We start from the raw sequence: 15,794 nt of genomic DNA, 5'->3' as shown, positions 1-15,794 counted from the left end.
AGAGGAGCGGATCCAGCGAGAGCTTGATGGGGCGACGCGGAATGAAAAAGTTTTTTTTAGGAGTCGCGGCAGTAGAGGCGGCGCAACTATAATGACATGCGAATAATCCCGCCCACTCTAAAGCGGTACTAAACTGCAGTGGAAATGCAACCCGAGCCGAGCCGAACCGTGCCGTGCCGAGCCGAGTCGTACCACGCAGTGGAAAAGCGCCATTACAGTGGAAGGGAATGGGGACGATTTGTTCATGTTAAAATATTGTTTTAATAGCATAACCTTCTGTGTAAGCTTACATTCAATTTACAACTTTGTTTCCAATGACAGTTCTAAAATGACTGTAAAAATGACAAGATCAACTTTTCAACTCAAATAATTCTGAAGTTTTAACGTATAAGTTTCACATTTTTGCTCCTCCAAAAATGGGCCTCATTCTCTTCCATTGTGAGTTCCTCCCCACAACTTTGATATTTATTTTGTTTATGTATTTCAAACAATGAAAAAGTCTAATTTATTTTTGTGGTAATCAACATTACTTCCCAAGTGTTGTTGTTTGTGTTTAACTTGTACTGAACCCTGAATATATACAAAGCTCAATCACAAGAAGTATCATGATAATGCAATGCAGGTTTCCATTATTTACACGCAACACGGCCAATTCTATATCACATCAAAGCGCTTTAAACACATTCTGACTTTGCAATCATATCCATCTTTAAAAAACACTAAGGAAAACCAGAAACAACCTCCTAAACTCTGGAAGAAGAGCCTCCAGTACTCTCAGTGTGAGCGCAGGGTTTCCTGGTAACCCCCTTTAATCAAAGCTGTTTGCCAACGATGTTCAGTTTGCATTCGCTGTGGTCCCAACCTGGCTGACATCCAGAGGTGAAGGCAAACAGTACGGATAGTAAGACTGCTCGACCTCTGCAAATATTACACTCCAGATCTTTTATTTGAAAACCCTTAAAAGAGGACAAGAAGAAGTGGACAAAAGAGGCCTGAGTGGGAAAAACGAGCAACAAGTTGTGGGATCTGAGAGACTCTGACTAGCCACACTGGTTTCCTTTTGTTAGCCGTCGTCTTTCTTACATTTGTCTTTTTGCGTTTGACGTACTGTTTACTGAGGGATATTAAATGTTAGCAAAGGCAAAACTCATTCATCAGAGCTTAAAGACAGCGAAGAAAGTAAATAGAGAGAAAATGGCTGAAAGAATGAAGAGACTGAAAAAAAAATCTGATTTGTATCCATCATTGCGCCTTTTAAATTGTTACACATATTATATACAACCAAAGCTATAGATAGTTAAACTTATTATTTATGTTATTTTTTGGTTAGCTTATGTTTTGTAAGATAAACACTTTATGTAATAGCTTATCATAGCTAGCTGATTATCATGCTAGCCTACATGTCTTCCAGGTAATTACCAAAACCTGAACTCTGCTTCACATTACAACCTCGGGTGTGCATTAATTTTCAATAATTCAGTGGACTATCATAAATAATTCCTCACGTCACCACTAGCACTACAACTAGGCAGACGTCTGACTCAAGCACATTTTGTGTGACCGGCCAGTGAACTGTAAGAAGTGGTTCATTGTGCCATTATTGCATAATTTTACAAGAAAAGTTCCTGAAAGCACATGAAAATGTGCTTTGTGCTGTAAAATGACCATTATGTTACCATGTAGAAAAAACATTCAGCGTGATGACTCCTTCAAGACCAGCGACATATTTGAAGCAGTAACAAACACCAAATCTTTGTAAGTTGTAAAGCAAAAAACTTTCTAGCACAACAACCAGCTAGCATAACATGTACTACTAGCACTACAAAACACTTCAGCTAAGCTTTAGAAACATACTATATGCTTTTAAAGTTTGGGCTAGGTCATCTGCTCACATGTTTGTCATTAGTATGTTGCAAAGCTAACAATGAGATGCATACATACAACATAACTTTATAAACACACACACACACACAAAAAAAAAAAACTTGTCTTATCTTCAAGGATCTGTGCGATGCTAATTTTGGCTAAAATAAAATTCCCTCAATTTTCAAAGAAGTGCATTTAATTGTATTGAATGTGCACTTGAACTCTACTTGCAAATAATATATTATTACTGAAATAACAATCCACTTAAGTGTACCTAAAGAGAGAGACTTTCATGACTATGTTTCTTAACACATTTAAGTAAAAGTGCACTTTGTAAAAATGTCAAATTAAATGTTTTACTTTAAAGTACATTTTAAATAATCATGTTTTAATAATTAGTTGTGTTCTAAAGTACAATTATTTTCATGTGTTGACTAACATACTATAGCACGTGTAAAGTACTTGATTATAATTTTAACTGTAGTGCGTTATTCAATATTACATTTAAAATTACTACATTTAAAATTACAACTTCATCATTACAAATGTGTAATTACAAATATATTTAAAGACACACCTATGCATTTCAATAGAATTTACATTAAAGTATATTTTAGTTTAGAATAAATGCTTGAAATAACATTCTGAAATAATTATATTATTAAAATGTACTTAAATCCAACTTAAGTGGGTCAAAAAAACACTCTAAACTGCAACACATTTTCTGAAAGTATCTGAAAACCTTACATTCAGTTCACACTTAAACATATTCTTTTAAAGTATATTATTTTCATAATAATTACTCTTTTAAATAGTATGCTAAATTGTACTTCTTTACAAATTAATTCCAAATGAGTTTTGTATTAGCATGTATGCTAAGCTAACAATGGGGTACGCTAAAAAACCTAGCTCAATAAACGCAGCACACAAAAATATTGGGTAAACCATTCAACTATTTTTATCAATACATAAAAGTACTGAACGAACCAAAAATATATTTATAATGGAAATGATCCCGCATTATTATCCTCCACCTTTGTTTTGTTGGACTGAGCTTGTTGGATGGTGCTGTTTATGCTTTTGTCCTAAATGAGATTTCAGGCACTATCATTTTGATTGCTACGATTCAGAACAACCTTCGCTTTAGGAGTGCACTTATAGTCCTTAAAATGCTGTCTTCATAGGCAACTCACTAGGTTTTGGAATAAAGCTATTCACGCTACAGTATCCTGTCAAATGAAGTCAATTTCTGGGCGTTCCTGGAGAGACAGAATAACTCTGAAGAATAATTAGTCTTTTCTGTCATCGTCATTGGTTCGTAGCATACACATTCTAAGCTAAGTTCACACATGGTTAGTGCAAATTAAAATTTTTGCTACCCACAGTGACAGAGTTGAGGAAAAATCTACATACCAATCATAATTAGCAATCACCCTTGTTATTTCCCCTCTTATTTAAATGTGTTAATTAATTGTGCATGGAGAACGCCACCATGGTGCCAATTACCAAAGCTAGCCTAATGAATCATTGAGTATTAGGAGACTATTACTTGTTTTAATGAACTAGCTCTTGCTTTGTTTAATTGTTCGCCACAAAATTCAAACACAGAGCAAGAACCCACATTACCCACATGACCCACATTATCATAAACCAATATTCCTGAGGTTACCTTTTATCAATACATAAAAGTACTGAACGAACCAAAAATATATTTATAATGGAAATGATCCCGCATTATTATCCTCCACCTTTGTTTTGTTGGACTGAGCTTGTTGGATGGTGCTGTTTATGCTTTTGTCCTAAATGAGATTTCAGGCACTATCATTTTGATTGCTACGATTCAGAACAACCTTCGCTTTAGGAGTGCACTTATAGTCCTTAAAATGCTGTCTTCATAGGCAACTCACTAGGTTTTGGAATAAAGCTATTCACGCTACAGTATCCTGTCAAATGAAGTCAATTTCTGGGCGTTCCTGGAGAGACAGAATAACTCTGAAGAATAATTAGTCTTTTCTGTCATCGTCATTGGTTCGTAGCATACACATTCTAAGCTAAGTTCACACATGGTTAGTGCAAATTAAAATTTTTGCTACCCACAGTGACAGAGTTGAGGAAAAATCTACATACCAATCATAATTAGCAATCACCTCTCTTATTTCCTCTCTTAATTAAATGTGTTAATTAATTGTGCATTGAGAACGCCACCATGGTGCCAATTAACAAAGCTAGCCTAATGAATCTTCGAGTATTAGGAGACTATTACTTGTTTTAATGAACTAGCTCTTGCTTTGTTTAATTGTTCGCCACAAAATTCAAACACAGAGCAAGAACCCACATTACCCACATGACCCACATTATCATAAACCAATATTCCTGAGGTTACCAAAACGAGTGTCTCTGAAGGAAAAAGACCTTATGAATTTCATTTATAATAGCAGACATCTTTCCCTAAAGGCATGTGTGGGTGGTTGGGGGTGTTCGCAGGCAGATTGACTGAGCGCTCCACGTCCATATGGCAACTCGCTAATGAGACAACGTGTGAAATGGCATGAACAAACAACCAAATAACAAGCAAACACAGCTGTCCTTAACTATTTGTTCACACCCATTATGCCTCTTTCTGTACTCCCACACATTCCTACATAGTTTCTTTTTTGACCCACTGCCCCCGACAGTGAAGACTTTACCAACTGTATCTGTATTCAACGATAAAAACCCTTGGCCAAACAACAGCTAACTAACCTAATAAGCTCTTATTGAGACATGAATGTCCAGGAAGACGCTACAAAAACACGTCAAAGGTGTTTTGACGCAAATTCATTGGTAGAAGCTAGGCTAGGCAAATTAGCCAGATACTATATTTTTGTCATGTTTATTGTCATATTTCAAAGATTTTGCCTAGAAATTGCAATTAACATGCAATTAAGTGTGTGAAAACATTACATTCAGTTCGCACTTAAGTATATTACTTCGGTAATTAGTACTCTTTTCTAAATTATGCTAAAGTGTACTTCTTTTTCACAAAGATTGATTCCACTTGAGATTGGTATTAGCATGTTAGCTAAGCTAACAATAGGATATGCTAGTAAACATAGCACAATGAAAACAGCACACAAAAATATAGGGTAAAACATTTTGACTAACCACAGCTAACTAACCTAAGCTCTTATTAAGACGTGATTGTCCAGGAAGTCGCTACACAAAATGTTTTGGTATTATATTATTAGTAGAAGCTATTGCTAAAGTTATCATTATGTTTTTGTGTGAGATTGGGTGGTTCCATCTCAACAAGCATTTCCTGATGTTTCTGATAAGGAGCTGTCACTCACAGTCTGGAGAGAGCGGGATTTTTCAGGAACAGGAGCTCAGGGAGTTGCTGGAGACGGTTTCGGTTGAGACGCCTGAGGGAAGCACAAAGACATACAGCTCACAATTAAACCCAGTTTGAAGATTACTTACTAATTGTCCTTACACGCTGTAGCTTTCAAAGAAATTAATTTTGTGCCATTTTCTAATTAGTTACACAAATTGTAGTGTTGACTATTAGTCAACCCTGTTACCATAATTAATGCTATTGTAAGATTATTTAAATTCAAACATTTTCTTAATTTGTGGTACACTACAAGCCAATATTTGGCCCCAGACTAACTTAATTTAGATACTTTCAACCCTGTTACCCATTCTGATATTGGTTGAGACGCCTGAGGGGAGCACACAGATATATAGCTCAGGAAACCCAATTTGGAAAAAAAATTATATAAAACATGAATAAATGCAATTAATTTGAAAAGTAAAATTGATCCCAAAGAAACACTGTTACTGTATTGGATTCCAGGCACAGTGCTAAATCGTCCATTACTCTTTTGTGAAATCTGGATTGTTTTATTAGGTCAGAGGAACATGAAGGTTAATTTCAAAATGACTATGATTAATTTTACACATACAGCTTTGGGGACTCTGGGAGCCCAGATATTAGGAAAGTAGTCAATTTCAACAGAACCTGAGGGTTAAATGCTATACATTTTATATTAACCCTATCCCTATTAATCCTACTGTAACATTTTTGATATGCAAATTTCTAACGCCTTTAGTATAATTGTAAAACGTTTACCTTCACGTGCCCGTTTGCTGTGAAATCTTATAAAACCTAAAAATACTCTACTATACTGAAGCAAATTTGGTTTACTTGAATATCCATACATCACTTTTTACAAAAATCATGTTAAATTACTTGTTCATCTCTCAAGCATCATTGTATTTCATTGCATTACATGTTTTGAAACTACAGAGCTTTCATCATAAAATTAAGCATTTAAATATCGGTTACGTGCTGGTGCTGGTGCTGATACTAAGCGCATGATGCAGGAGTAATTCCAAAACGGTCTTTTAATGATAAATCCACACAATAAACAAACAAAAAAACACACAATAAACAAAAGGAATCCAGGAGCAAAGGGTAGCACAACATCAACACAACTTCATCATTATCAATAACCGGCCAGGACAGAACAGAAATGGGGAAAACAAAAGCAAGAGAGGGACTAATGACTTAATTAACAATACACAGGTGAACAGAATGAACTAATCAGGGCAACTCAGGAAAACTAGGTCAATGAAAAACGAAGTCAGGAGAACAAGAACACAAACAAAAGTCCATAACCATGACAATATCATCTTAAGACATAATATTGGTATAGATAGAGTGAGGACTAATATTTACTTCATTTTATGTAAGTAGTCTTGCTAAACTGTTATAAAAAATCTAATTGATTTACTTTACATGCTATCAGAATTTCATCTTATGTTTTGCCCATAGAAATATCAGCATCTGCATCAAATTGCATATTTTTGCTCAGTTTGGGCCTTTGAATAAAAATTAGATTATTTTCCTCCTCAATTATCAGCTTCATATTCTCATTATATCATACTATATAAGCCATAAAAGTCTGATCCATCAAATATAATTATTGTCCCAACATGCTTAAGGAAATAATTTTGTGCCAGTTTCTAACTAGTTACACAAATTGTAGTCAACCCTGTTAGCAATGTTATTGTTATTGTAAATTTATAGTAAGTACCTAACAAACATTTTCTTAATTTATGGTAAACTACAAGCCAACATTTGGCTCAAACAAGCTTAGTTTAGACATTGTCAACCCTGTTACCCATTCTGATATATATACAGTAGTCACCATTTGAAGTCGATCAAAAAAGTTAATCAAAGTTGTCCTAAGACAAGAATGCTTTTAGGTTTTAGGACAACTTTGATGAAAGGTTTTGATCCACTTCAAATGTGGATTTCTGTATATATACATATATATATATATATAGAGAGAGAGAGAGAGAGAGAGAGAGAGAAAGACTTTTGATTTTAGATCATTTGTCTTAAGGTTCAATAAACTACTCCATTTCAAATGACTATCATTTCATATGTCAGGCTTTACAGTGTTAAAGCCTTCAAAACAGAATACTGTATTATAGAGAGAATTTATGTTTCTCTAAACTCACAGTCTGTCCAACTCCTTCAGATCATTGAAGGCTCCTCTGTCAATAGTGACGATCTGGTTATCCATGAGGTGCCTGTATAGATTGATAAAGTAATGCACAGTGAAATTTAAAAAGAAACCAACATTCAACACAAAGTGGAGGATGTGGAGTGTGAAGAACGGCCACACATTCCATCCTCCAACAGCATACAAACTGTAATTAAAATACAATAAAACTGTTTGCTTGTTAATTGTTGTTTATATGTTAAAATGTGCTCTTGTCTGCATCCTGGCTGTAGTTGTGGCATATATAAATGTCTATTTAAATGCCTGAATCTCTATACATTACAAAATACAAACGAAATAAGATTGATGTGACGAAATAAATGAATTAAAGCTCACAAAATTCGGAGGTGCTTAAGGCCAGCGAAGTCATCCTTGCCAATATGTGTGAGGTTGTTTGAGTTCAAGTCCCTTTAAAAGAAAGAAGAGAGAGGAATTGTTAATCACAAGTGAAATATTAATTATAACGTATTACTATTTTAAATGGATGTCCATGAGTAAATAAATCAACTGCAATTACAAAAATGGTCAACCCTGTTACCAATGTTTTTGTTATTGTAATGTTAAGAAAAGTACCTAACAAATAGTTTCTTAATTTATGCTAAACTACAAGCCAACATTTGACTCCAAACTAGCTTATTTTAGATATTTTCAACCCTGTTACCCATTCTGATATTATATTATTAATATTTTTTAAAAATGTATTTATATTTAATGTGGGTTGGACAGAGAGGAAATATGATATGGTAAGAAATACATTAATGGGTATGAAAAGAGGTGGACAAGGTGAGGCTTAAATAAGTGAAGATTTTTGATAATTCAGTTTGTGCATTTCAAAAGGAAGTGATGCAACAGCACTGATTAAAGAAAAGTCAGCTAGGTGATCTAATTAATATCTCAATAGTTTGTCCCTGACAGTCATGAGATTAATGTAGGCACTTTTTGGACACCAGCACACAGGCGTGAATAAACTGAAACCTCAGAAATGGATATAAAATGCATAAAGACTACAATTTGCACATGCAAAGAAGGGTTACATTCATTGTTTAGAGGTGAATGCTGACAGGCTGCCCCTTTTTTAGTGGAAATATACATTTGCACACACACATGTAGACTAGTGTCACCTGGGACACGGGCTGTAATGGTACTATTGTGGAAAAGAGCCCATGTGTGACCAATCAGGGCAGTGAATGAGGCGACTCCTTTAATCCTTTAATTAGTCCAGCATCTGCGGCCGGGACCATTAATGTGGAAAATTGGACACAAAAGCAGCTTGATCTCTTTATCTGATATACATCCCTACAGTTTCCTTGAGAGCTTGAAAAAGAAGCTAATAGCTTGTCACAGATATAAACATAACCAAAAGACCTTCATTTCTACAAGCGCATTGTGTGGCAATAAAGAGTCTATATATAATTCAAGCATTTACAGAGGTTCATTATAAGGCCTAAGTAACCTTGAGAAAATACATTAGGAATATAATAATTAATTTACTAAAAAGCAGTTAAGACTACTCTTAAGACATTTTGAATGTAATTAACAGTTTTTTTTAAAAGCATATTCTCAGCAGAAACAGCCTTTGGGGTGGTTTATTTTGGACTTTTTTTCTCAGAGAAACATGGTTGAGCAGATTAAATTATTCACAACTTGTTAGCTTTCAGGGCTAATAACTAAGACTGGATCTTCAAAGTCAAATTTGTTGGTGTTACAGAAAAGCAGTTTTGAATATTAAGAACCTTTTAAATAATTTTCATGGTCTGAAGGTCATTTGTTCCAAATATGGTGAAGATAGGAATTTAAAAAATTATGTTTCATCATGGTGTAAAATCTAGTCAAATGGAATCTAGGTGGAGAATGTAGGGGGATATCTATCTATCTATCTATCGAAATGGAAATTGAAGATTTCTTAAAATAGTGACACCCAAGAAATTACATCAGTTGGAACCTTTATACAGCATGGCAGGAAGACAATTACATAAACTCATTGTATTTTCTCAATTTGTACACAAATTGTAGTATTGACTGCATCAAGTCTAACTCTGTTACCCAAGTTACTGACCAATGAATGACCGAAAATAAACAAGAAACCACAATTTGGCACCAAACTAGTTAAGATCAACAAATGACAGATTAAGTTAGGCTACATTTTCAACACTGTTACTTGCAACCCTATTACCCATGTTGGCATATACATAAACTCGTGAGCTATAACGGGGAAAATGTTGGGACAATTCTACTGGTCAGATGGGTAGACCAGCGATTTCAGCATTCACCTGGAAAATGATTGTGAGGGGAGCCCATGTCAAGATTGAAATTGTAGCCTAACTTTTGAGTCTATTGAGTGACAGATCAATTTAGGTTACATTTTCAACCCTGTAACTTGCAACTCTGTAGCTCATTCTAGCATATATATAAACACAGGGGGAAAGTTGGGACCCGCATGAAGGCCCTGGTCAGATGGGGGGCCATATAACCTGTCCAGGAAGCTAAGTGAGAGGTTAATTTAGGTTACATTTTCAACCCAGCAACTTGCAACCCTGTTACCCACTCTGGCATATACATAAAAACAGGGGCACCGCAACAGGGGGAAGGTTGGGATGAGCATGACGGCCCTGGTCAGATGAGGGGCCCAGCGATCTCAGCATTCCCACAGAGAACGATTTTGAGGGGACCCTGATGTAATAACCATACTTCAGATTTGGCCTCTTATGAATAGCTAAGTTTATACTCAACATAAATGGTATTTATTGGACTTTATTTTTGTAAAAACCAACATCTGGTCCCAAACTAGCCAAGATCTACTAAGAGACAGATTAATTTAGGCTACGTTTTCAACACTGTTACCCATTCTGGCATATTCCTACGCACCTTCAGTGTTCGGCCACTACCAGTCACTTCTGATTCAATCTCTCATGAACAGCTGAGTTTACACTGAACATATATTTAATTTAATGGACTTTATTTTTGTAGAAACCAACATCTGGTCCCAAACTAGCTAAGGTCTACTAAGTGACAGATTAATGTAGGCACCTTCAGTGTTCGGCCACTACTCCATCCAATACTTCAGATTCATCATGAACAGCTGAGTTTACACTGAACATATATTTAATTTAATGGACTTTATTTTTGTAGAAACCAACATCTGGTCCCAAACTAGCTAAGGTCTACTAAGTGACAGATTAATGTAGGCTACATTTTCAACCCTGTTACCCGTTCTGGTATATACATAAACACAGGGTGAAAGGTTGGGACAATCCTAAGGGCCCTGATCAGACAGGGGGCCAAGCAATTTTCAGCCTTACCCCTGGAACACGATTTTGAGGGGAGCCAGAGTCAATAACCTGTCCAGGAGGCCCATAAGCCCTATCAGCGCCCCTACATAAGCACCTGCACACCTTCAGAGTTTGGCCCCTAACAATCATCCATCCAATACTTCAGATTCAACCTCTTCTGAACATTTTACACTGAACATATATTTAATATAATGGACTTTATTTTTGTAGAAACCAACATCTGGTCCCAAACTAGCTAAGGTCTACTAAGTGACAGATTAATGTAGGCTACCTTTTCAACCCTGTTACCCCTTCTGGTATACACCTACGCACCTTCAGTGTTCGGCCACTACCAGTCACTTCTGATTCAATCTCTCATGAACAGCTAGGCTTACACTGAACTCTTTTACAGAGCATTTGAGACATGAGATACCATACACTAAATCAGAGGTCTTCAAAGTTTTTCAGGGTGAGCAAGACCTCCGATACAAAATGTGTCAAGCAGAGCTACATATTAAGCATTCAGCCTTCGATAATAATATAAAATAACCGTATTATGATTAAGAATAAATGATATTATGTTATATGTATATAATGTTAAGGCAGTAGATCAGACCTATGCACATTATTGTTCATTTACCTGAACTTCAGCTACAAGTTTATTAAAAATTTACATTTGAATTTTACTGTGAGTTGGAGAATTAAGAATCAAAGCACTGAGTATCTGAAATTAGTGAGGATTTTCTAATAAAGTGCAGATGAAATGTGTAAGCATGCGGCTCCATAACAAGAACAGCAATGTACAGCGAGACATTTAACATTATTTACAAGGCATTACTTTTACAAATAATTGGAATGGAATTTGAAAAAATATATTGATACAAATATTTTTCTAGTAATCTATTAGTCTGCATTTACATTGCGCATATCTATTTTGACATGCCATATTTTTGTCCCGTGCTAGTATCACTATGTCAATTGCAGCTTCAGAGTGAATCACGCATTTATATGTAGATATAATTTCCAAAACTTTGCAGCATGTAACTGGTCGTCGGTTCTCTTAACAGCATGAAAAACAGTACTTTTATTCAACGGATTATAGCTACATAGCCTCAAAAGTGCGAAAATCCGCTCACTTTACAATCACTAAAAATCTGTCACTCATCTCAGTTTGTGATCTCACAACGTTTATTAAAATCAATAAAGTTGTCTACCCTGCATAATGAATCTCTTTGTGTCGTTGTTTACTAATGAGAGAGGATTCACGAGAGTGAGCTTAACTCAGCACTGAACAAAAACGTAAGCGTTTTGAGCGGTGAGTGGATTCTAACACCTCTGATTGGCCATTGCATTCAAGAGATCAACAAACATGTCTGTCATTAGCTAAATTTCTCACTGCTGCAAAAACACACGCTGTAAATAGGAACATTTCACATTCTTCAGAGCTCAAACTCAAAAACACAATGGAGCATTTGCTAAATCTGTTTCGCCTGTAATCTTGCTTTCGTTTTAGGGTGCTTATATTTAAAATTGACTTTGTGATGTTTTATTTTTTGAAACAAAAAATTATTTGTGTTCAAACATTAATTGGTGCCGCTGCAGATCCCCGGTTGAAGACCCTTACACTAGATATTTAATACGATGATCTAATCAATCAGTTTACATTCACTTTCAATTCATTTCATTCAAAAGGCAAAAACATCTTGTACACAGATATCCTGTCCGTTCTCAACTTTATTATTGGCCAGTGATATCATGTAGAGCCGTTTGAGCGCTGCAAACCTCAGCAGCCTTTTGCCCTCCTTCACGACCCTCGCCTCCCCCCAGCCAACTCAAATAACGGCTCCTCCGCAGCTCCATTCTTTACCACTGCATGGGCAAAGCTCAGGGGACGATGGGGGATATTATTTGGCTAGTGCAGTATCCTTGTAAAATGACTCTGTTTGCTGCGCATCGCCTAGGGAATGTCCTCACTATAGAACTGCTTGCTGTTATCAATTTTGCTTTCACTACTAATTGTTCAACAGGGTTGAACACATTGAACCTCATCTAAATGCCTTTTCATTGTTCTTTGCGGCACTTTCCTGAATTGTTTGTAAGTCCTGAAACATCATTCCTGTTGAAGAAATAGTACTAGCCTTAAGGTCTGGTCACATTTACAGTTAAGGATGAAATCCAGTCATTTCAATTACATGTGTTTGGGAATTCTGTTTAAGGGCGAAAGATTTCCCTACGCGGATTTCGCAATGGGTTCAAGCTGGTCACATGGATTTGCCCCGATGACCAAAGAAGTTTGTTTGGTTTGAAAGTGACTTCTGTGTGAGTTCGGCTTCATACATCGCTACACTATTGACAATAGACGAAGAACCTTGTTCGTAGCAAAATTTCGCTGACTTTATGCTTAGAAGTATCGATGTCCGATGTAATGAACGATTCATTCTTCTGATTTAAATCTTTTTAATGAATCAGTTTCTGATTCACAAAATCAGCCTGAATGATTCATTCATGAATGGGACTGGTTCGGTTCTTCAGTTCAACTTAGTGAATCAAGAATCCAAATGCAGCAGTTCACAAAGTTATCACATAACTTGGAATATAGGGCACAAGTCATATGGACTACTTTTAATGATACTTTAAATGAATAGTTTACCAAAAAAAATGAAAATATTTTCATTATTTACTTACTCTGATTGGTGTACAAAACCTGTTTGGCTATATTATGAATTAACTAAAAAAAAGACAAAGGAAGTGTTAAAATAATCCTGCATGTCACGTGAGCTATCATCATGACACAGGTGGGGTTTGATGTTACTCACATGTCACCATATTTGATTTGGGGCTCTGAATATATGAGTTGATGAATGTTTTGATTTGATTTGTGAATGAACTACTTCAGTTTGTTCTGTTCAGAAGATTTGGATGTAACCACTGGAGTTGTATGGATTGATTACCTTTTCAATACCTTTTCGAAGTATAAAACTTTCAGACTTTCATTATATCTATGAAAACTTGTACAGAAGAAAAAAAGTCATACAGGTTTGGCATGACATGACAGAATCTTAATTTTTGAGTGAACAGTTCCTTTAAGTGAAACATTTGCAATGTGAGGCACTGCTATACAATACACCAATCTTAGGAAACAAACATATGATACATCTCAGTATGATCTGAAAGCGCACTCGAGGAGGACGATAACCGGAATCATATCCTCTGAATCAATGGACATTATGTCCTGCAGTATCAGTTACCCTTGACATCTCTTGAGCCGCACAGAGGGCTTGATGGACACGCTCTGAGAGCTCTGACATGAGATACTCTAACCTCTGAGACACACAAACATGCTCATATACAGAGCCGGTGCATTATTTAAAGCCCGACACTGTAAACAAAACCTGAACACAACAATTGTGTTGTACTTTCTCTGAATAAAATATTACTGACTGTGCACACTATCTATCTATCTATCTATCTATTACTGACATAATTCCTGTAAATTGATTTTTCTCTATGTAAACAGTCCATTTCTAGTCCACTTTAAACACATCATGCAAATGTTATTATGTTTACCGACTTAAATCATCAGGACTTTTGGGTTTAATGGGGTTTAACTTTGTAAGATTGGGATTAATTTTGTACAGATAAGCTTAGTAAGTGAATCATGCTTACACGTCATAATACTTAAGTACTGTAGCTATACTTAAACAGCAATGCACCGATAATATAGCCAATACAGATAAGCCGATAATTGTACTTAATCATAATTTAAATTATTTAATTTTATATTTTCAATTTTATTTGAGAATTTAATTATTTAATTTCATTTCATTCGTTTTTTTTATTTCTATGCTATTTATTTCAGTTTTTTTATTTCAATTTTAGTACTTCCACTTATTTTATTTCAGTTAGTTTTCTAATTTTAAAGTTTTTTATGTCATATTTATATTTTACTTAAATTCAGCTTTATTTTAATTACAGAAAATGGTTTTAAATAGTTTTCATTAGCAATATCTAACAATCGGTTATATCTGATGAATGGCAAATATTAAATATCTATACTACTGTTTATTAAAAATTTAAGTAAAATAGTTTTAAATAAAAAGACATATATTTGAAAATAAACGTATTATTGCTTTTAAAGATTATCTTTGAAGGAGTCTTAGATGACGGCAAAGATAATCTAAATGTAACCAAGATTCAAGTAATACCGATAATTACAAAAATCTCTAATATCGGCTGATAATCAATATGGTACTGATATATTGTGCATCCCTAATTATAATATTTGCCCCATATACTTCCATTATAAATGCATTACGAAACATAAAATCCATGTTTTTACAAACTAAGCGGCAAGTCGAAATTATTTTCTGTAGCATTTCCGCTTGTTTTGAATGCAGAACATTCCTTGAGTTGCCAGATACAACTTTTGGAGCAGATTAGATCTAAAATATCCCTAGACATACTTAACAGATTCAAATTTTAAGTATCAAGCACATAAAATATATCATGTTAAAGCCAAGAAAGGCGATGAGTGTCAACCTATGCCATTCACAAATCCACAATCATGCACATGCATTAGAGTGACGTATAGTGACACAGCTGCAATCAGCAGATGATACTCACAGTCGTTCTGTGCTCTTTGGTATATTTCGTGGCATGTTTTTGAAGGCAAGTCCATGGCAGTCCACAGTGGTGCCCGTGCAGGAGCAGTGAGGAGGACACGCTGCAGACTGACCCGCCAGGAGAAGGGCGCACAACAAACCCCAAATCCACAAACCACAGCTGGGAAGCATCAGTTCAGCGTTCAGACAGCCAGTCCTGACCGGCATCTCCAACCCAAAGCTCAAAGAAGCAGGTTTGAACCTCTACGCTTGCTACAAATGCCCAAACATAAACTACAGGACAGGTATCACTTCTTGAAACACTCAAAATGTCAAAAACAAAGAGTAAAAGTAAAGCTAACAGACCGCAGATCCCTCAGGAATAACAGAACTTGTTATTTTCTTCTCTCCAGGCTGTTTTTTGTCTGGTCTTTGTGCGGTGCATGTCTTTCTACAGTGACCCCCCCCCCTCTCTCCCTCTCTCTCTGTCTTTCTTTCTTTCTCTT

At 35.6% G+C, this 15,794-nt stretch overlaps 1 protein-coding gene across 1 annotated transcript in view; it reads right to left on the bottom strand.

Moving 5' to 3' along the window:
- slit1b (slit homolog 1b (Drosophila)) overlaps positions 1-15,582 on the bottom strand; it is a 47,342-nt gene extending 31,760 nt beyond the window's left edge. The window contains exons 1-4 of the mRNA XM_016519902.1: positions 15,311-15,582; positions 7,755-7,826; positions 7,375-7,446; positions 5,196-5,267 (exon numbers count right to left, since the gene is read on the bottom strand). Coding sequence (XP_016375388.1) covers positions 5,196-5,267; positions 7,375-7,446; positions 7,755-7,826; positions 15,311-15,516 — 422 coding nt within the window. The 5' untranslated portion in view covers positions 15,517-15,582. The remainder of the gene's footprint in view (positions 1-5,195; positions 5,268-7,374; positions 7,447-7,754; positions 7,827-15,310) is intronic.
- Positions 15,583-15,794: the final 212 nt, after the last annotated feature.

This window comes from Sinocyclocheilus rhinocerous, unplaced genomic scaffold (genome assembly GCF_001515625.1).
Source record: "Sinocyclocheilus rhinocerous isolate Xijiao unplaced genomic scaffold, SAMN03320098_v1.1 scaffold4525, whole genome shotgun sequence".
Taxonomy (NCBI): Eukaryota; Metazoa; Chordata; class Actinopteri; order Cypriniformes; family Cyprinidae; genus Sinocyclocheilus; species Sinocyclocheilus rhinocerous.
This window is presented reverse-complemented; position numbering and strand designations above follow the sequence as displayed.